General features: G+C 39.7%; 2 protein-coding genes across 2 annotated transcripts in view; one reads left to right on the forward strand and one right to left on the reverse strand.

The window, feature by feature from the left end:
- Positions 1-16,930, reverse strand: part of APLF (aprataxin and PNKP like factor) — a 98,361-nt gene extending 81,431 nt beyond the window's left edge. The window contains exons 1-2 of the mRNA XM_068982724.1: positions 16,790-16,930; positions 1,046-1,117 (exon numbers count right to left, since the gene is read on the reverse strand). Coding sequence (XP_068838825.1) covers positions 1,046-1,117; positions 16,790-16,885 — 168 coding nt within the window. The 5' untranslated portion in view covers positions 16,886-16,930. The remainder of the gene's footprint in view (positions 1-1,045; positions 1,118-16,789) is intronic.
- A 2,554-nt stretch (positions 16,931-19,484) lies between these two features.
- FBXO48 (F-box protein 48) lies at positions 19,485-20,540 on the forward strand. Its single transcript, XM_068964812.1, has 2 exons — positions 19,485-19,790; positions 20,379-20,540. Exons 1-2 carry the CDS (start codon positions 19,485-19,487, stop codon positions 20,538-20,540), a joined length of 468 nt encoding a protein of 155 aa, XP_068820913.1.
- Positions 20,541-21,765: the final 1,225 nt, after the last annotated feature.

A 21,765-nucleotide genomic window follows, 5' to 3' on the forward strand; every position in this document is an offset into this window, starting at 1 on the left:
TGACTTGGAAAATGTGATGAAAAAAAAAGACCCCTAATGCATAGGGTTCAAAGAACCTGAGTTCTAATTCCCACTGAACAACTTGCTGACTATGTAGAATTAGACATTCTAAGCTGTCAAAAACAACAGTACCAAGAAAAGTATAAAATTATTTACCTTTTTTTCATGTATATAATCTACACACTAAAAGTTCAGTAAAATTATACCAAATAATATTGAAAAGATAAACAAAGGTATAATTTAAGTAAATAAATGTTATCATTCCAAATTTTAGTTTTATATCTATAACCTAATGTGAAATATTTGCTCTAACTTCTAATTTTGTATCTTCCACAATTTGGTGTTCAAAAAGCAACTATTTACTTATATAAGCACAAACTAACTAAAGACAAAGTAAGGTGAAGAATGTTTTCTAAAAGGTGTCTTCTTTGATTAAGCATTGATTAAACTCCCATACAGAAATTTGACCCACTTTATAACGGATCAAGTTTAACTCAAAGAAGAAATTTTCCATTAATAAAATCACCTTTGTTTATTTTACATTATCAATACTCTTTTAAATAGTCATAGAAGTTCAGAATACAGCTGAATACTTTTCATCCAAGTATGGACAACTCCAACTAAGCATCTTTTTTAAGCCAATTTGGAAAATGTTCTAGGTACAGAAATCCATTAAAACAAGCCTAGAACACTTAAGTGACTTTGGTTGCTGCCCCAACCCCCAAAAACTAACCATTACACCGTAGGTGCTTTCTTATAGAATCTTCTTTGTAATATCCACTCATGAACAAAATCGTAATGCATACATGAACTGTAGTCACCTTTCATTAAAATTCTAACTACTTAAATGTAACACTGCCCCATGGGGAAAAAAGGAGCTTAAATAGTTTAAATCTTTATCTCCCAGTTATCTTCTGGCAATAAAGGAAACACACTCTAACATTAATTCCCTATTTTCATAACTTTAAGAATAAGCCCCTCCAATCAGGAGCTGGAAAAAGGTGAGAGAGAAAAAGTTAAAATAAATCATTAATGACATATTTACCGGTTTGATTCGAAGCTTACCATCCACCACTTCAAGAATGGCATGTCTTCTGGACACTCTCTTATCTGTTATCTACAGGGGGAAAAAAAATTAACGTTTCAAACACAGCCACCTTCCTAAAAAAAAAAAAAACAATAACAACAACAAAAAACCCCACAGCAATGTTTCTGAAATTAGTAGACTAGATATGAAATCTATTACTCATTTGATGACTGTATATTGAAATGACTGAATCCTTGCTGAATACATATCGAAAACAACTCAGAGATTAAGGGACCTCCCAAAGTCACAGAAAAATAAACAGTGAAGCAGAGACTCAAGCTTGGAACCTAATAGATCCCAAAACCTTTCACGATCATTTCAAGACATATTTTTAGCAGGGATTATCAATAAAATTCACAAGATGAGAAAAAAAAATCTATATAATATGTATGTATCAGGAAACATTTCAAATACAGAAAATATACCGTGTGTTATAATGAAAAAAGGTCTTAACAAGCAGCAGTCTGGTAAATGTAAAAGCACTTTTACGTTTGGTGTACACTTCTGCACACCGAAGTTTAAAAGTTGCTTGCCCTTTAAGTGTTGAAATTGCCAAGTAACCCTTCCCTACATGGCTATTAACACAACAGTTAAGAAGATTATCTTCATGATTTATAGTTTTATGTAATAAAAATGTTTCAATCATCAACTTTACTTAATAGTATAATTATTTGGCCTATCTCTTCATTACCTTAGTATTTATCACTTCATCTCTAACCTTATCCACATCAGGACCAAAATTATCAGTAAAAACAGACTGCAGCAAGGCCTAAATTCAATTAAATCCACTCAGTTCAATTCAGTTCAGTTCCACTGGTTCTGCAAAAACTTGCAAAAATACGAAACTTTCAGGAATCCGTACTCATTTTTTTAACCAGAGAGCAATTCCACACTTATGGCTGTTCAGTTCAGTGGCATCCAACTCTTTGCAACCTCATGGACGGCAGCACGCCAGGCCTCCCTGTCCATCACCAACTCCCCGAGAACACTCAAGGTCTTGGCCATTAAGTCAGTGATGCCATCCAACCATCTCATCTTCTGTCATCCCCTTCTCCTCCCACCTTCAATCTTTCCCAGCATAAGGGTCTTTTCAAAAGAGTCAGTTCTTCGCATCATGTGGCCAAAGTATTAGAGTTTCAGTTTCAGCGTCAGGCCTTCCAATGAATATTCAGGACTAATTTCCTTTAGGATGGACTGGCTGGATCTCCTTGCAGTCCCAGGGACTCTCGAGTCCTCCAACACAACAGTTCAAAAGCATTAATTCTTCAGCACTCAGCTTTATAGTCCAACACTCACATCCATACATGACAACTTGGAAAACCATAGCCTTAACTAGATGGACCTTTGTTGGTAAAGTAATGTCTCTGCTTTTTAATATGCTGTCTAGGTTGCTCATAACTTTTCTTCCAAGGAGCAAATGTCTTTTAATTTCATGGCTGTGGTCACCATCTGCAGTGATTTTGGAGCCCCCAAAAATAAAGTCACTGTTTCCACTGTTTCCCCATCTATTTGCCATGAAGTGATGGGACCAGATGCCATTCAGATTTCCTGAATGTTGAGTTTTAAGCCAACTTTTTCACTCTCCTCTTTCACTTTCAAGAGGCTCTTTAGTTCTTCTTCACTTTCTGCCATAAGGGTGGTGTCATCTGCGTATCTGAGGTTATTGATATTTCTCCCGGCAATTTTGATTCCAGCTTGTGCTTCATTCAGCCCAGCGTTTCTCATGATGTACTCTGCATTAAGTTAAATAAGCAGGGTGACAATATACAGTCTTGACGTACTCCTTTCCCAATCTGGAACCAGTCTTTGTTCCATGTCCAGTTCTAACTGTTGCTTCTTGACCTGCATACAGATTTCTCAGGAGGTAGGTCAGGTGGTCTGGTATTCCCATCTGTTTTAGAATTTTCCACAGTTTATTGTGATCCACACAGTCAAAGGCTTTGACACAGTCAATAAAGCAGATATTTTTCTGGAACTCTCTTGCTTTTTCGATGATCCAACAGATGTTGGCAATTTGATTTTTCGTTCCTCTGCCTTTTCTAAATCCAGCTTGAATATCTGGAAGTTCACGGTTCACATATTGTTGAAGCCTGGCTTGGAGAATTTTGAGCACTACTTTGCTAGCGTGTGAGATGAGTGCAATTGTGCAGTAGTTTGAGCATTCTTTGGCATTGCCTTTCTTTGGGATTGGAATAAAAACTGACCTTTTCCAGTCCTGTGGCCACTGCTGAGTTTTCCAAATTTTCTAGCATATTGAGTGCAGCACTTTCATAGCATCATCTTTTAGGATTTGAAATAGTTCTGCTGGAATTCCATCACCTCCACTAGCTTTGTTCATAGTGATGCATCCTAAGGCCAACTTGACCTATGGTTGTGACTATCCAAAAATAGTAACATCAAGCATCACAGTAAAATAAATTCCATATATGTGACTTTTCCACAAAGCTACAGTTAATTTTTAGGACATTTTCTAAAATTGAATATCTTACAGGTGCGTGTTTGTTCACCCAGTCCTGTCTGACTCTGCAATCTCATGAACTGTAGCCTACCAAGTTCCTCTGCCCATGGGATTATCCCAGCAAGAATACTGGAGTGGGTTGCTATTTCCTCCTCCAGGGGATCTTCCAGACCTAGGGATCAAACCAGCATCTCCTGCAGCTGCTGCATTGGCAGGAGGGTGGTTTTTTTTTTCACCACTGAGCCACCTGGGAAGCCTATTTAAAATACACCCATTATTAGCTACAAAGGCTAATTCTGAAAATTAAATATAAACTATTAGCCTATTCAATCAGAAAAGAGAGGATAGAAATTTGGAGGCTCCTATATTCTTCCCATAATGTGTCTTAGTGGGCCCAAAACAGCAGTCATCTGATAATCCACTTCACCATTCACACAGATTTTATCATTTGCATAGAACTTTCACTTAAATGTTGAGCTACACCATAATGCTATCATAAATGTTATTCACATTTTACATATTGGAAATTGAAAGTCCAGAGAATTTTAGTTGCTTGTGTAGGTCACTCTTCACAGTTAGTAAGTACTCCAATTCCATAATTAACAAAAATAAATATGTGAGGAAGAGTCATGTATTATTACTCTACACCTACATGTAATCAATCAGAAATAGTTTCAAGAACTGCAAATTATTCTGAGGTAAGGAGTAAGAAGTTTCTATTTATAACTTGGGGAGTAATATCTTATTGTTAACTTCAATTATACAAATTGATCTTCTAACCAACAGAGTAACAAACTGTCAAATATAAAACCACGACATATAATTATAGTTCCTGTAATAGTCCAACTTGGGTTTCTTTCATTTTCAAGCCATATTTTTGCAGAAAGCAATAATATAAAGGTTTAATGACCTCTAGTGGACACATGTTTCAACAGTGTGATTTCACTGCAAGCTGTGTATTTCTATAGTACCCACACAAGTGCTTTAAAGAGTCTCTGAAATTAACATCATTCAGGCATTCAGCTACAACTGTCCCTTTTATGCCACACCTCTAAATAATGAATAAGTTATAAAACAATCAAAAGTTGTTACAAAACAATTCAGTTGCTCAGTCGTGTCTAACTGCAATGCCATGGACTGCAGCATGCCAGGCCTCCCTGTCCATCACCAACTCCCAGAGTTTACTCATGTCCATTGAGTTGGTGATACAAAACAGTAATTCATGCTTTTTCAATAGAGAGCTTAAAGGTTTAACAAATGATGTTTAAAGCTTATTTTAATTTCAGGATGGGGGTGGTAAGGGGCTTAAGAGAGTAAGGTCATAAACAGATCCTAAAGATCTGATGACATGCTTTGCTGCTGCTAAGTCACTTCAGTCGTGTCCAACTCTGTGCAAGCCCACCACGGCAGCCCACCAGGCTCCCCCATCCCTGGGATTCTCCAGGCAAGAACACTGGAGTGGGTTTCCATTTCCTTCTCCAATGCATGAAAGTGAAAAGTAAAAGGGAAGTCACTCAGTCATGTCCGACTCTTTGTAACCCCATGGACTGCAGCCCACCAGGCTCCTCCATCCATGGGATTTTCCAGGCGAGAGTACTGGAGTGGGGTGCCATCGCCTTTGGATGATCTGCTTTATGTAACAGCAATCAGTGCTTTTTGTGCAGAGTATATATCTACACATTTTTATTAACATACAAACTGTAATGGCAATTATTTATCAAGACCACAGCACTGTTCTATATTTATCACATGTTTTTTCCCATCATCACAAAACCTGTGGAGGATGCTACCGTCTTTATTTTACAGGTGAGAAACAGAATGGCAGAGAGGTTACAGAGCCAATGAGCAGAGGAGAGGGGCCAGGATTTGTGATTTAAAGACACCTTCGCTGTTAGTGCTATATTGCTTCTCTCATTATGTAAAACATCTTTTTAGATGATTTAACATCAGCTTAACTGTTTAAACTAGAACATATTTAAAAACTAGAAATAAGACAGAATGGCTATTCATTAAGCAAGTAGACATTCTGGGAAAACTCAAGCCCTAAATAAAGCTTCAAGAAGCCTTCAGACTTTCATATGGTCATGTTTATTCTAAGAGCATACCCAAGTCTAATGAGACGAGTTATGTGAATTCCCAGTTGTCTATTCACAGCAGACAATAAAGTGCATAGGGTTTAGTAGAAAGTGCATTGACAATGATGTTGGTCTGTAAGTGGAAAGAGGTTAAAGAAAAGCAAAGAAATGTAAGGACTCAAAGTAGTACACTGGTTAGAGGCTACTGGGAGTAGGTTGAAAGGCGTAACATCCTTCAAAAGGTACTAAAGGCTTACTATGGAGAACAGTATGGAAGTTCCTTTAAAAAATAAAAATAGAGCTATCCTAAGACCCTGTAATCCCACTCCTGGGTATATATCCAGAGAAAAACATGATCAGAAAGGATACGTGCACCCCAGTGTTCACTGCAGCACTGTTTACAATAGCCAGGACCTGGAAGCAACTTAAATGTCCATCAACAGGAGAAAGGATAAAGAAAACATGGTACATATATACAATGGAATATTAGTCAGCCATTAAAAAAGAGTGGAAAACTGCCATTTGCAGCGACATGGATAGACAGTGTTATACTGAGTGAAGTAAATCAGAGAAGGAGAAATATCGTATGACATCCCTTACATGTGGAATCTAAAAAGAAATGATATTACTGAACTCACAAAACAGAAAAAGACTCACGTACTTAGAGGATGAACTTATGGTTGCTAGAGGGAAGGATGCGGGAAGGAACAGTTAGGGAGTTTGGGACGGACATGTACACACTGCTATATTTAAAATGGATAATCAACAAGGACCTACTGTTTAGCACATGGAACTCTGCTCAATGGTATGTGGCAGCCTGGATGGGAGGAGAGTTTGGGGGAAAATGGATACATGTATACCCATGGCTGTCTGTCCCTGTTCACCTGAAATTATTACAACACTGTTTGTTAATCAGCTATACCTCAATACAAAATAAAAAGGTTTTTTTTTTTTAAAAAAAAAAAGATACTTACAGCTTGTCTGTTGCTAACTAATTTACAACAGAGAAAGAGAAAGTACATGTGGCAAAATGTTAACAAGTAATCTAAGTTAAGGTTACATAGGTGTTCTTGAACCAGCCTTTCAACTTTTCAACAGGCCTGAAATCTTTCAAAATAAAAAGTTGAGAGGAAAATAGTTCATATTTTTTAAATGTTGATACATTTTTGTTTGGTACTAAAAGGATTATCATTAGGTTATTGAAAAAGCAGTAAACATGATAGAAGCAGTGTGACATGATAATTGAAGTATGATTTAATTTACAGCTATGCCACTGAAATTAATAAACTTCTATCAGTTATATCTACTTTTTCTCTTAAACATCTTTGATTTAGACTAAGCACCACAAACTGGGAGCCAACACACAGGAAATCACTCAGTATCTTTTTTAAATTTGTGCTCTGAAGAGTACAGGTGCCCTCCATCTCCTCAGAGTCCCTAGCACTCCCTATAATCTTCCAATTAGCCCACTCCACTCTTCCGCATACCTGGCCTCTGCAGGCATTTCAATTTGTAACTCATGATTTAAACTACACCCAAACTTTTTAGATGCCAATTCTTCACACATATCATGTATACCAGATGCTACTAGTTGCTTAATCAATATCCATTCATTTCTTCTTTAACACTAATTTTACTTAAATTTTGTTTAGGGTAACACTGAAGTGAAGTGAAGTCGCTCAGTCGTGTCCAACTCTTTGCAACCTCATGGGCTGTAGCCTACAAGACTCCTCCGTTCATGGGATTTTCCAGGCAAGAGTACTGGAGTGGGTTGCCATTTCCTTCTCCAGGAGATCGTCCCGACCCAGGGACTGAACCCGGGTCTCCTGAATTTTAGGCAGACTCTTTACCATCTGAGCCACCAGGGAGGCATCATATCCAGTTAAAAACATCCAAAAGCCAAGAAGTCCTCATCGCTGTAGATGGCTCAGATACTTAGTTTGAGCCAAGCAAAAACCAAAGAGTGTGTATTAACCATGTTTTCTAGTTTCTATATCTGATGCTTTGGTATCTAAGACTTTGCTGACTAGAGAAAGACTACTTCTAAAGAGACAGTAAAAGACTTACCTGCAAGGGCAACCTTCATATGCAAATGAACCCATTCAAAGCCATACCCCAATCTTGGCTTTACCTGATTTTTACACTGTCCTAACCACCCTGGCTAGCATCAGACAACGAGAGGTGGCCCTTATAACCCAGAGTCCCATATAATTATTTAAATTAGATGACACTCTGTTTCCCTTCCTTGCCCATTCATTTCCAAGAAAACCACAAAAAACGCTTACCTGCCGTTCCCCTAGCTCTGCCTTCTGCCCTCCACCAATCCTGTATGGTCCTGTGTGGTACAGTGTGCCCTTATTTCTCTCTGGAATTGTAATTCTTTCTTCAACAACTATCATCTCTTGGTCCCTGGGCCTCACCATACCTAACGAAACAACAAAACTACATTTCAAAACAGAGTAGAGCTTCTAGGAAGACTCATGTGTTCCTGGTAAAAAGGAACAGGCTCAACTGGCCTACACCTCTTTCCTTCTGCCTTTCTCCTTTTCTTCCTGCTCACATGTAGACACCTCGAAGTATAGCAGCTGCCTTATGAGTACAAACAGGAAAGCCATATGCAAAGCACGACCAAGAACAGCTGCACTAGCCCAAGACCGACTGCCCCTGAGATTCTGTTACAGAAGAAAAATGAGTTTGATTACACTGCTGTTTGTCACATTTGTTACTTGTAGCCAAAGTAATTATGATTAACACACACTACTCTAACAACTGTTATATTGATACTGGACACTGACAGTAAACTCCTTTATACTCAGCCAGAGAAGGAATATTAGAAAACAGAAAAGTGAACTACACTGAGCATTCAAGGACAGGGACATTTTATTATTAAAAGAACTGCACAGCACACAGCAGACGCTTAAAGAAATTCTGAAGAATAGACAGGCTGAAGAATTACACTGAAATCACTCCTATTCTTTGTTAGATCACTCCTATCCTTTGTTAGCAACAGCCAAAATGATGGTAATTTTTCTTCAGATGCTACAGTAAAAACCCTTTTGCTTGAATTCTTCATGCTGTGTCTTGAATGGGGACAAAGCTCTCTCTTTCGTTATCACATTTGTATTTTACAGTGTGGATCCCTTATCTTTGATTTTTTGGTTTTGAATTGTGTATTTCATGTATTATGATGAAGTTTTCTCCATTTTTGAGACATGGTGTTTGTGGAGAAAAAAAAAAGACACGAAAGCTTAAAAGAACCATTTGTGATTTCTTTGCCAAATATTTATTTTTGGCATTTACTGAAGTCAAACAAAATGAAGAGTTCCTTATGCTACCAGCAGAAATATTTAAGTGTTTTGAACCAAGGTCTCTGACCTATTTGTTTTTTCCCAAAATTCTAAAAATAAAATAATAAACCTGAATAAAGCAAAAGTAAAAGTAGAAAAGCTACTGGACCTTTCATTTCATATTATCCATATATAATATTTACTGACATGCTACAGTCCATGGGGTCACAAAGAGTTGGACACAACTGAACAACAATAGTATTTACTGAAAAATCAACATCATTTAATTTTTCTGACAATGTTTCCTAGAGAAATTTCTGAATATCATAGACAGGAATAATATATCTCATGAAGTCAATGTTACCATTTAGCCTGGTTCCTATAAATGGAAGAACAGAGAAAGAGCAAAATTGGCTTTTTTCAGAATAAACTACATAGCAAACCAAGGACTGAGATAATAGACATTTTCTTGTACAAGGCTTTATAATTTACAGTACTTTCAAGTAAGATTATCTGGTTTGTTCTATCAACAACAAACAAATTCAAACTATCATGGTAGAAAAATACAGGAAATCATCTGCCATGATATTTGAGCCTGTATTATGAGAAAATACATAAACCTAAAGAAGCATGGGATCTAGTTAGGCATAATTGGCATAAAATTCTTTCCCCAAATTTATATTGTGTAGCAAGTAAGTAAAATGTAAAATTAAGACCCAAACTGAAGATAGACTGGTTACTCTAAACCAGTTGACACACCACAAACTCTTCTTATCTAGAGTGCTTCCCAGTATCAGGTCCAACACACACTCCAGAGCCCACACATCCACACCAAGCCTGCCATAATATTAGATGATAAATGGACCTTATTTCTCAACAGAGCAAAAGCTAGTTGATACAAGATGTTTAATATCATTGTACTTCCTGCATCAGAGTCCAACTTCTGATACTAAGAAAGGACAAGTTTGAGAAAATGGACTTGATTTTAGTCAGAGGCAGACTCCAGTTTATGAATGATCTCTCTTTAAAAAGGTTATTACTATATTGCATGTGGCCTTTGAAACCTGTCAACATACTTTCTCCTATGACTAATGGTATAAATTAGTTAGTTTATCAGGCTACCTCACAAACACCTGCGTAATGCACAATACTAATGAAATATGGATCATTTAGATTTTTTAAAGTAAAATCCAGTACTTTCTGAGCTCCTAATTCAAGGTTGCTGAATTGTTAGCCAATATAATAGAATTGTGCTGACTTGCTGCCGTTGAAATGTCAACTCACTCAACCTGTTTGGCTTGCAATTCTGCTTACACAGTGAATACTATACAAATTTGAGAACATCATCCTTGTCTTTAATATATTATGATAGAGGCAACACAGTGAATAAAAACATAAACACAGCTCAGTAAGATGAAACAGGGTCTACATCTCCTCTTGGGACTTTGGTAAAACATCCATTAAAGACTGTTCTGTGCAAAGCATTCTACTTAGTGTGTCTAGAAGCAGTTTTCAAATCTGGTTTCTCAACAGGATCATCTTCAGAGCTTTTAAAAATACAGACACCCAGAAACTATCGACAGAATCAAATAACCAGAGAAAAGTGTTTGGACAGAGGTCTGGACGCAAGTGAGAAGGCAGCGTATTCACATCCAACAGTACATAGGGGATGATAATTTAAACACACTGACTTAGAAATAAACACATATGAAAAGCAATTCACTACACACCTATTAGAATGGCCAAAATCCAAACCACTGACAACACCAAATGCTAACAAGGATGAGGAACAACAGGAACTCTCATCCATTGATGGTGAGAATGAAAAATGGTGCAGCCACTTTGGAAGACAGTTGGCAGTTTCTTACAACACTAAACACACTCTCACTATACTACCCAGCAATTGTGCTCCTCGTTATTATTTAACCAAAAGAACTGACAACTTGTGTTCACACAAAAACTTGCAGACGGATGTTTATAACACCTTTAATCGTAACTGCCAAAATGTGGGAGTAACCTAGATATCCTTTGGTGGGCAAATGGATAAACTCTGAAACATCCAGACTGTGGAACATATTACTCATTGTTCAAAAACCACGAAAATACATGAAAAGAAGCCAATCTGAAAAAAAGTCTACATATACATACTGTGTGATTCCAACTGCATTATATTCTGCTAAAAGGTAAAACTATGAAGACTGTTAAAGTCCAGTAGTTGCTAGAGGTTGGGAAGGGAAGGAAAGATGAACAGACAGAACATTAAGAATTTTTAGGGCAGTATTCTCTAATACTACAATGGTAGATACGTGTCATTACATATTAGTCAAAATCCATGGAATGTACACCAAGAGTGAACTCTAGTGTAAACTGTGGGCTTTGGGTGATAATGACATGCCAAAACAGGTTCCCCAAATGCACCGCCATGACAGGGGATGCTGACAGAGGGGAAGATGGTACATGCGTGGGGACAGAGGGTATATGAGAACTGTATTTTCTGCTCCGTTCTGTGAACTTATTAGAGACTATTTTTAAAAAGAAAGAAAACTAGTACATACTGTTAAATGTTTGTAAAAGTTAAACAGAATCACTGCTGTAATGTGTGATCATCCCACAAGTCTACTCGCCCTTATCCAATTATCCAATATGCCATACACTCCCCAAACTCAGAGCCTTAAGTCATACATTCATTTAGCCTGAAGGGCCCTTCCCTTCCTACCACTCACTCTCCACCTACCAAAACTCTAGCTGTTCTATCACTTCAGTCAGCTCAGTACGTCACTGATTTCACAAAGCCTTCTCGGACCTCATCTAAATTGTGGGTTCCTTCCTACACCTTTCTGTAGGTGTAGGATTCTTCTGTTTGGCTCAAGGTACCGAAAAAATTTTAATGTGACCTTTTAAAAATCAGAGGTTATAGTGCAAGTTCAATGCATGAAGCAGGGTACTCAAAGTTGGTGCTTTAAGACAACCCAGAGGGATGGGAACCCACTCCAGTGTTCTTGCCTGGAGAATCCCAGGGACGGGGGAGCCTGGTGGGCTGCCGTCTATGGGGTCGCACAGAGTCGGACACGACTGAAGCAACTTAGCAGCAGCAGAGAGATGGGGTGAGGAGGAGGCAGGTGGCGGGTTCAGGATGGGGGGGACACATGTACGCCTGTGGCTGATTCATGTCGATGTATGGCAAAAACAACCAAAATATTGTAAAACAATTAGCCTCCGATTTAAATAAATTAATTGTTTTAAATCAGAGGTTATATCTAAAAATCTAGATTTCTTACTACCTTTGAGAAAAACAATGACTCTGTTACCAGGTACCAACAGTTACTCCATTACCAGGAATGGGGACAAGCAGCACAAGCTACATTACAGATCCCTCTCCTTGTGGCCTTCCCAACCCCAGAGCAGTGCCATTCATGATACTGCTGTCGTCTACCCTTGTCTCCATGTCATTTTCCTTACTCTCTTCCACTTCATTCATTGGAAGTGTCTGTCCAGCTACCCTTTCTGGTTACTTGCTTCTGTATCTCTCGTACCCACTAAGGTTCCTGAAAGCAAGGACTTACTTCTCCTTCATTCTTCCCATCTAACTAGAGTAAATATTCATGAGCTATTTTCTGAGTTCGCTAATGAGTCAACAAAACAGGAAAAATGTAAACAACCCATCATGAATGTTGCTCCTTAAGCTTTAGCGGTTAGCAACACTGCCTCTTTACTGTATTTATAGCCACTTCAAAACTCTACGCTGTCCTTCTTACTCCTAAGTTGCAAGTAGGCTCTTTATGAGGTTTGGAAGAGTGGGTCTGAGAAACAGAAAAGGAAGAAATCATGTGCTGAAGGCCTATTATGTGCCAGGAATTATACTAGGCTCAATAACTAAGCGAGGGGCAAAAACCCCCCACAGCTAGGGGTGCTTGGCACATCCCCAGGGACAAATCTTGTTGGACCAAGTAGAACTAGCATTTCAAGACAGCGGGTGAGGTTTGGCATCAAGGAAGAACAGAGCAGGGGCTGCCCAGATGGCACTAGTGGTAAAGAAACCACCTGTCATTGCAGGAGACATAAGAGACTGGGGTTCGATACCTGGGTCAGGAGGATCCCCTGGAAGAGGGCATAATAACCCACTCCATATTCTTGCCTGGAGAATCCCACATACAAAGGAGCCTGGCGGGCTACAGTCCATAGGGTCACACAGAGTCGCACACGACTGAAGTGACTTAGCACACACACACAGGAACAGTGCAGAGTTGCCAGGCTTGGGAGTGGTTACTTTGTATTAATATAAACTTTGTGGAACACTTAGAACAGTAGTCAACTGATGCTTGGTGAGGAGTCTGCACTGGAGCCCAGGATTATCCTCATCCCTCACTGGGCGCCCCTTCCCTTTTTAATTAGAGCAATAGATTCAATTACATCTGCCTTCACGAAATCTCACTAGATACCTGGTGCTGTCCTATTTCCTTGAAAGAAAATAGATCATTAAGGAATGTGCCCTATAATCCCTGCTATCAAATAAGGAAAATGTGAAACCAGAAATAGTTTTCATTAAGAGTATAATCAGATTTAATTAAAGAAAAACCACAAAGCAAATAATTTGGTCTAATAGTATTTTGCTGAGATGCTGTAAAATCTTTAGGTAATTTTTTATTAAGATAGTTGTAGGTTCATGGTAATAAGATATTATTACCAAAAGATTTCTTGTACTGCTTACCATTTCCCCTGGCAGAAACATCTTGCAAACCTACAGTACAGCAGCACAACCAGATATTGATATTGACACAGTGAAGATACAAAACAAATTCCTCATTGCTGTTTTACAGGCACACCTGATTCCCTTCTTGCTCCCCTCACCTCTTCAGTAAGCCCTGGCAACCACTACGTTAGTCCCCATTTTGATAATTTTGTTATTTCAGTAACATCATGTAAGTGAAATCATACAATATGTGACCTTTGGAATTGGCTGTTTTCATCCAGGATAACTCCCTGGAGATTCATCCTGCTGTAAAACCTTTTGTTTGGTGATCAGGAACCAGAATTACAACTTAGTAAACAGTCCATTCTGAAGGAGATCAGCCCTGGGATTTCTTTGGAAGGAATGATGCTAACGCTGAAACTCCAGTACTTGGCCACCTCATGGGAAGAGGTGACTCATTGGAAAAGACTCTTAACGCTGGGAGGGATTGGGGGCAGGAGGAGAAGGGGACGACAGAGGATGAGATGGCTGGATGGCATCACTGACTTGATGGACTTGAGTCTGAGTGAACTCTGGGAGATGGTGATGGACAGGGAGGCCTGGCAAGCTGCAATTCATGGGGTAGCAAAGAGTTGGACATGACTGAGCGACTGAACTGAACTGAAACAAAGACTTTGGATTCCCTCAGGATTCACACTAAAGCAAAGGGCACGAGAAATTGATTTTCACTGTATTCTATTATCTACAAGAGTTCTAAGCTTTCCCCCCACTGTAAAAACATGAAGACATTCCCACTGTCAAATTATTTTACTACAAAGAATGTTTAACACATTGGAATTATAAACGTAAAGGTTGTGACCATGAAGGTTTGTGAAATGTTTCCAAAAGACATGACTAATTGAGAGTAAAAAAAATCATCCTGATTATTATTAATCACTTCTGATAGATATGAATTAAACTCCCTGAGTTTTCTGACTTAGAACTATGTCTGTGCTCTCTCACATACCATGAAGGGAAAAAAAAAAACAAAAACCCTCACTGGAATTGCTGTTGTTTTGAAACTGCAGCCCTCATGTGGAGTTTTAAACCACTGTAGAGAAGAAACACCTGTCAGCTCCAAAATCTTGAAAACCACAAGGTGATTCGTTTATTCTTCAAAGTTTTCCTTCAACACATCTAGTTTCATTCACTTCTAATACCCATCAAACTTGGCAACAAAATCTCATCATCGCATGACTATTCAAAAAGGAAAAGCTTAATCCTGACCAGGTAACTGACTTCCTATTCCTTACCATTTTTAAAAACAGAAACCAAATAAGCTTGTCTCACATTAGCAAACCTATTACCAGACAGCAAGCTACAAATAATGAAGGGTCTGTGACCTGGCGCCAAATTTATAAAACAGAGGCCTAAAATTCACCCATCATTTAACCCAATCCATAGTACTCTACGTTAGTTACACGATTTGTTAAGTAAATTAAAACTCATTAGTAACCAGACATAAGATTTCTAGATGAAGCAGATACTCTGTTTCTAATTGAGATGAAATGAGAGAGCGAGTAGGGAGGGAGAGAGAATTAGGAATAGAGGGGGAGGGAGGAGAGGAAAGGACGGATGGGAGTAAGAAAGGAAGGAAAAGAGGGAGAAAACCTCCCAAGCAGTTCCTCCAAAGGTTTGTATATAATGCTGCTGCTAAGTCGATTCCGTCGTGTTCCACTCTGTGCGATCCCAGAAACGGCAGCCCACTAGGCTCCTCCGTTCCTGGGATTCTTCAGGCAAGAATACTGGAGTGGGTTGCCATTTCCTTCTCCAATGCATCAAAGTGAAAAGTGAAAGTGAAGTCGCTCAGTCGTGCCCGACTCTTAGCGACCCCAAGGACTGCAGCCCACCAGGCTCCTCCATCCATGGGATTTGCCAGGCAAAAGTACTGGAGTGGGGTGCCATTGCCTTCTCCGTTGTATATAATAGACTATGGAGAAAAGTAAGACACATTTAAGTAAAAAAAAAAAAACAGCAAGTAAACTCGAAGTTTCTCAATAACCCAACTACATATACATACACTCACACTCCTCTAAAACTAATTTCCCCAACACCACCTTGAACCACCTTTCCTTTTTCTGCTCAGAGAGGGGTCCTAAGCCTAATACAAATGGTTCCATTTAGACACTGGCAGTTAATCAGAGTAATTGACCAGACTCCTTACTCCCTGGTGTAGGTTCACTGACACAGCTTTGTTCAGACAGTCAAAGAGAAAACTGAAGGGCAAGTACCCGTTTTATCTCTGTGTGCCCCGCAGTGCTAGGTCTGCAGACACGCAGCATAAAGTGGCCAGTAAACAAGACACGTTGAATGTAGAGAAAACAATATATATGTATTTAATGAGAGATCTACAAATTTCCAGAATGTTACAGGCAAGTTTTCTAACTCCTAAACACCTCAGAGAAAGAAAACATAACTCAGTTGCACTCTGTTACCCAAAATCTTGTGTGTGTGTCCTTTAAATAACTCGCTCAATTTTCTCATTTGAACAATGAAGATAAGAGCACCTAACTCAAAAAGTTTGGAAAGGTTTAAACAAGCTGGTACAGGTAATCTTTAGATCAATGCCCGAATTCTACACACTACATAAAGGTGAGTCACTGACGTTACTGAAAAAGATTATTACAATAAAAGTAAAGCCAAAGTAGTACCACCAGAGGGGCCAAAGCTTAAAAGAAATTATTCTAGAAAAACTAAGATCAGAGGTTGGCAGACTTTTTCTGTTAAGGGCCAGAAACTACTATGAATATCGTGGCTTATCAAGCCAACAGGCAATATTCCCAACCCTTAGAGAAATTCTTCTCCCTGAAAGGCTAATATGGGTTTTTTTGTTTACGTTTTAAAATCTGAGAAGCATTCTTAGTACGTGGGTCCCAACAATTGCAGGCTGGATTTGGAGCCAGGGCCACAGTTCGCCGACCTCTGGGTAAAACACTAATGACGATAATCCAGGTCAGTGCTTTTTAAAGGCAGCAGAAGGAAACGTCTGCGAGTTAGTTCAAGTTGACTGAAAAGCGTGCTGCCTTCAAACTTCTAAAATCCAGAAAGGCCTGGCCGGAGCGGTGGGGAACCCGGGCAGCACCCAGAGTAGGGCCTCAGGAGCCCGCAGGACCTCGCGGTTCTCCGGGGCCGCCGAACCCCCGCCACACTTACTCCCAGAAGCGGCCCGCGGCCGATGACCGTCTCCCCGGGCGCCAGGGCCACCCGGGGGCCGCCGTCCTGCGGCTGCAGCTCGAAGCCCCCGGACATGGCGGCGAGGATTAAATAGACCCCTTCGCAAGGAGAGAGACCCTGGCAACCGTTTCCGGCTTCCAACGACAGGCGCGGGACGCAGAGAGGCCCCAAGAAACACAAGCTGAGGTGAAGCAAAGACTGCCCTCAAGTGTGCCCCGGCTGCGCGGAGCTGGGGCCCCACCGAGGGGACCGAACCCCGCCCTTCCACTCCGGGCTGTGACGCACTCAGGGAATCCCCTTTCACTCCGCCTCCAATCTGTTTTTTAAAAGCCCCAGTTACCCAACCCCCCGACCCCAGCCCTTCTCACCGCCCACCCGGCTCGGAGGACGCCGGTCCTTGTAGTCAAGACGTCTTCCCTTCTCCTCCACTGACGATCTCAGGCGCCCTGGGAAAACTACCAATCCCAAGAGGCAATGCGCGCCCCTCTCTGCGCCTGTGCAAAATCCGAGTCAGCAAGGCGGGGCTAGAGTGGGTGGGAAGAAGGGGATTAGAGGGAAGGATTCGAATTCTGGACAATTTAAATCGCGGATCGAGAGGTAGCAGCTGCCAAGTAGGTAGGAGGGGGTCTTCCCTTTACGCTGAGGTCTGGCAGGCGTGATCCGGGGCTCGGCCGTGGCGCTCGCACAGCCTCTGCTTGGCCGACCGGAGCTGCGGTGACAGTCGGTGCTGACAGTTGTTATTGTTTACCTGTCAATGCCCAGGTATTTGGACTCCGACAGCTGCTGTCGGCGCCGGGCATGCCAAGGAGGGTGGTTCAGATGGGACGTGGGGTCCTTCCGGCCTACAGTGTCTGCCTGGGGTGGAGGCACTCCGAGAGCCGGGCGTCTGCCCTGCTTTACTATTCCTCCCTCCGAGTGACACCTGAAAGAGGGGTGACCTGTCACCTAGTTAGGTAATTTAGCAAAGTTTGGTTTAAAAAGAAGAGGATAGGTTTCTAAACATCCAGACAAAATGGGACTTAGAAGAAAAATTCCTAGTGGGGTTTAGGCACCCCCATCTGTTAAATCCAAATGCTTTCATCTGCCTCGTGTGGAATAATTGTAACGGGAGGACGTATTTTACCTCCAGTGAGATCTTAGGAAAAATAACAAATGTGCGTTTAAATGCACAGTAACTTTGTCCTAGTATGAGATTCTTTTCAAGAATAGAGTAGTTTGGCTTTAGTTTATATTGATGAGGGCTAAGCATTGGAGAAGGAAATGGCAACCCACTCCAGTGTTCTTGCCTGGAGAATCCCAGGGACGGGGGAGCCTGGTGGGCTACAGTCTATGGGGCTGCACAGAGTCGGAAACGACTGAAGTGACTTAGCAGCAGCAGAGGGTGGAAGTGCAAAAACTTGACTTATGAACTTATTTTTTGCAGTTTGCTTTCTTACTTCCCCAAACTCTCAAGAGGAAATCCTCTGTTGAACTCAGACATTAAAATTCTGACCACTGTAGCCAACTTGGATCATAACCAAATGAACGGGAGCATCTGTGGTCTTGGCAGGTTTAGAAACATATAGGTGAGTAGCACATCTAGAAAGGAAAATTTGTCATTAGCTAAGATAAATGAAGTATTAGCTGTATCTGAAACCCCTCCTGCACCAACACCCCTCACTATAAAAGGAAGTACAACCTGGAATAAACTGACTTTGAGTAAATATGAACTGTCTTTGTATGTCAAAATACCTCCATGCTTTCAACTAATATCAGGAGCCTACACCATGCACCTTAGGTAAATTAGCTCAAACTGGACTTTCCATCTTTAGTCATGTGCTTTACCTAGATGTTATAAATATTGTTTATAGTTGTTAGTCACTGTTGTTTGATGGCCTTAATGACTAGTTATCTTAGTTCATAATTAACTGTACATGTGGAATAGCCTCAAGAAGCTATTTCTAAAACACAACTCTTATAACTGATTGAATATTTGAGAGGTTGTCAGTATAGCCGAGACCTCTTATCCAGTTCAGACAGCATTTGTGTCAAATGTGAGCACCTACCCATTAAGTGCAAGTAGATAAACAATTCTTATATACACTACTAAAAGTTCATCAGGTTTATCTTTCAGTCACAAGTTATAAGTGAAAAACTTAAAGACAAGGCATTTGTTCCCACAGACTAGTATTCAATGTGTTGAATAGAATTGAAACATATACATTTTCAAAAGTTTTTTCAATCAATACTTGGAATAGAATGTGTTCTCACAATAGTTGTTTCTACTACTAAAAATAAATTATAGATTGAATGTGAAGAATCACATCTCTTTTTCAGATAATTTTCTTTGGGAGTAGAAAAACCAATGTTTAGAAACAAACCCATTTACCAAAAATATCTAAAAAGAAGAAAAGGAGTAGCATGTGTTGGGTTTCTCCTGCGTGCAGTTCAGATGTAGGGCTAGATTCTTCACTCACCATCTCTGTTCATCCTTGTAAGAAGACTCACCAGAGAAGCATCACTGGTTCCATTTGACAGACTAAAGAGCTCAAGTCAAGGAAGGTAAAGTTCATTGAATCTAACCACGAAAGTATCTGGCTCAAAGGGGGTCTACAGTCTGATCTAAAGGCAGTGAATATTTTTAACCTTTGCCTTTCAGGTTATATATGAGGATAATTCACTAAAATACCAAGCTATGAAGAAAAACTCCAAGAGAAACCATGCTTCAAGAGTTTCTGACATAGAATCGAACTCCGTGGATGCTGAAAAGGAAAAAAAAGAGTGTCAAAATAATTTTGTTGAACTGCTGCCTCCAGAAGTTACTTTTAAAATTTTCAGTCAGCTAGACATCCGGAGCTTGTGCAGGGCTTCAGTGACATGCAGAAGCTGGAATCATGCAATAAGACACAGCGACTCCTTGTGGAAACCTCACTGCCTGACTGTAAGAGCCGTATGTCAAAGAGAGATAGATGACGATCTGGAGAGTGGCTACCCCTGGAGGGTAAGTTTCACCTTTGCAATCTGAAGTCCTCTTGATAATACGGTGGTCTGTTTGAGCCACACTCTACCTTCTGGCTTGAAGGAGAGAGGATTTCATATACAGAATGACATACAGAGTGGGTTGGCTTTGGGAGAGTGGGTTGGCTCTGGGAGTTAAAGTCCAGTTATATTCTTTTCCTGCAAAAAGGATATCTCCCATCTATCCTTTTGAATTTGGGGGGCATTTACCTCATAAACCACAATGGCTACATTTTACCCCACCTATCCAAAACCCCCAGCAAACTGTGTTACTCACACTGTTCTGTATGTGCGAGCACACACATACGTGTATTAATAGATGTGTGTATCAATGTAAATACTTAATCTTTTCAGCCTTTCAATCAGCTTTCTAGCTTCAAACAAACTCACTCACCAACCACTGACAATATTCTTTAACAATGGTGGTAGTAGTAGTAACAGCGTTAGTCGCTCAGTCGTGTCTGACTCTTTGCCATGGACTGTAGCCCGCCAGACTCCTCTCTCCATGGAATTCTCCAGGCAAGAATCCTGGAGTGGGTTGCCATTAACAATGGTGGTTTACTTCTTTCAGATCATACTACTGAGGAATTACCAGAAGAGTAAAGTGAAACATGAATGGCTAAGTGGCAGATACAGCAACATATGTTCTCCTATCAGCCTACCAGAAAAAATCATGTACCCAATGGATGCAGACACGTGGGGGGAAATTCTAGAAGCAGAACTGGAAAGATAAGCAGAAAACTCTCCTAACTTTGAGAGTTTAAAACTAAAATGACTCTTAGATTATAAAAAGTATGTCTCTAACCATCCATTTTTTTGTTTGCCTTTTTACTATTTAACATTTAAAAGAAAACTAAATAGAAAATATAAAAAATAAAACTCTTTTTATTTTGCACTTTAGGTAAAATAATGTTTTACCTACATGTTTCTGGTTTTACTGTAATGTGGAAAAATCATGAAATGGTATTTATATAAAAGTACTATACTGATAGGGTGATTTCAAAATGTATTATTTCATGTATTTGTGTTGATCTATTGCAGGACTTCAGTATTTTAATGATTAGAGAGTTTTATTAGTGTTCTCTGCTTAATGATAATTTGAAAATTCAAGATTTATGTGAAGGAACTGACTTAGAGATTTATTAATTAATAGACATAGGCTCATGGGAAAAAAATCCCTAAATGAAATTAATAGCAATATGTTTAAATGTATAATAAATGTATATTTTAATAACTTAAAATTTTCCATTTCAGTGGAATCAGATTGAATTGTCAAACACTGAAAACATTTTGGTTTAATTTTAAATGAGTCCAACCAGAGAACTAAAATTTGTGAGATTAAGTTCCCCACTACTTGCCTACAAACCTCGAATTACTCTCAGGGGCTGAAATGTATGGAAAGTGCCATCCGAAACTCCACAGTTTTTCTTGGTAAAACTTATCTTCTTTCTGACATCTTGTAGCACCATCTAGTGTACTCCTTGTAGATAACCAAGAAAAAGGACGAGCTCCTTTTTGTTTTTCCACATTTAAAAGAAAGGAAAATATTATTTACAAAAAACCTATATACTTGAATTTGTTAGAGTTTATGGTTTTATAGGAACCTTCAACTTTTGTTCTCTTTTACTTAAAAGTAGATGATATATTATTCGCAGTACCACATTGATCCGTCTGAAACTGTGATCGGCACCATAAGTAACATGACTACAAAATATTTTAGTATGAGATTTTCTTCTTAAATTATGCTCTATCGCGTGAAAAGTAAGAGTCCAGGAACTCAATTTAACAAGTCAAAAAGTATGAGGAATATGTCCCGCTCTATACGGATTCCCTTTGTTGAATCAAGTAGACGATGACTGGTTCAGTTCAGTTCCTTACAGTTCAGTCGCTCAGTCGTGTCCGACTCTTTGCGACCCCATGGACTGCAGCATGCCAGGGTTATCTCCTACTGTCTTCTT

The sequence above is a fragment of the Capricornis sumatraensis genome, chromosome 1 (assembly GCF_032405125.1).
Source record: "Capricornis sumatraensis isolate serow.1 chromosome 1, serow.2, whole genome shotgun sequence".
Taxonomy (NCBI): Eukaryota; Metazoa; Chordata; class Mammalia; order Artiodactyla; family Bovidae; genus Capricornis; species Capricornis sumatraensis.

What these genes read in the sequence shown, in the direction of transcription:
- FBXO48 (XM_068964812.1), top strand. Translation starts at nt 19,485, where the DNA reads ATGAAGAAAAACTCCAAGAGAAACCATGCTTCAAGAGTTTCTGACATA. An exon ending in AGAGTGGCTACCCCTGGAGG is followed by an intron (nt 19,791 to 20,378) that starts GTAAGTTTCACC and finishes TACTTCTTTCAG; the next exon opens with ATCATACTACTGAGGAATTA.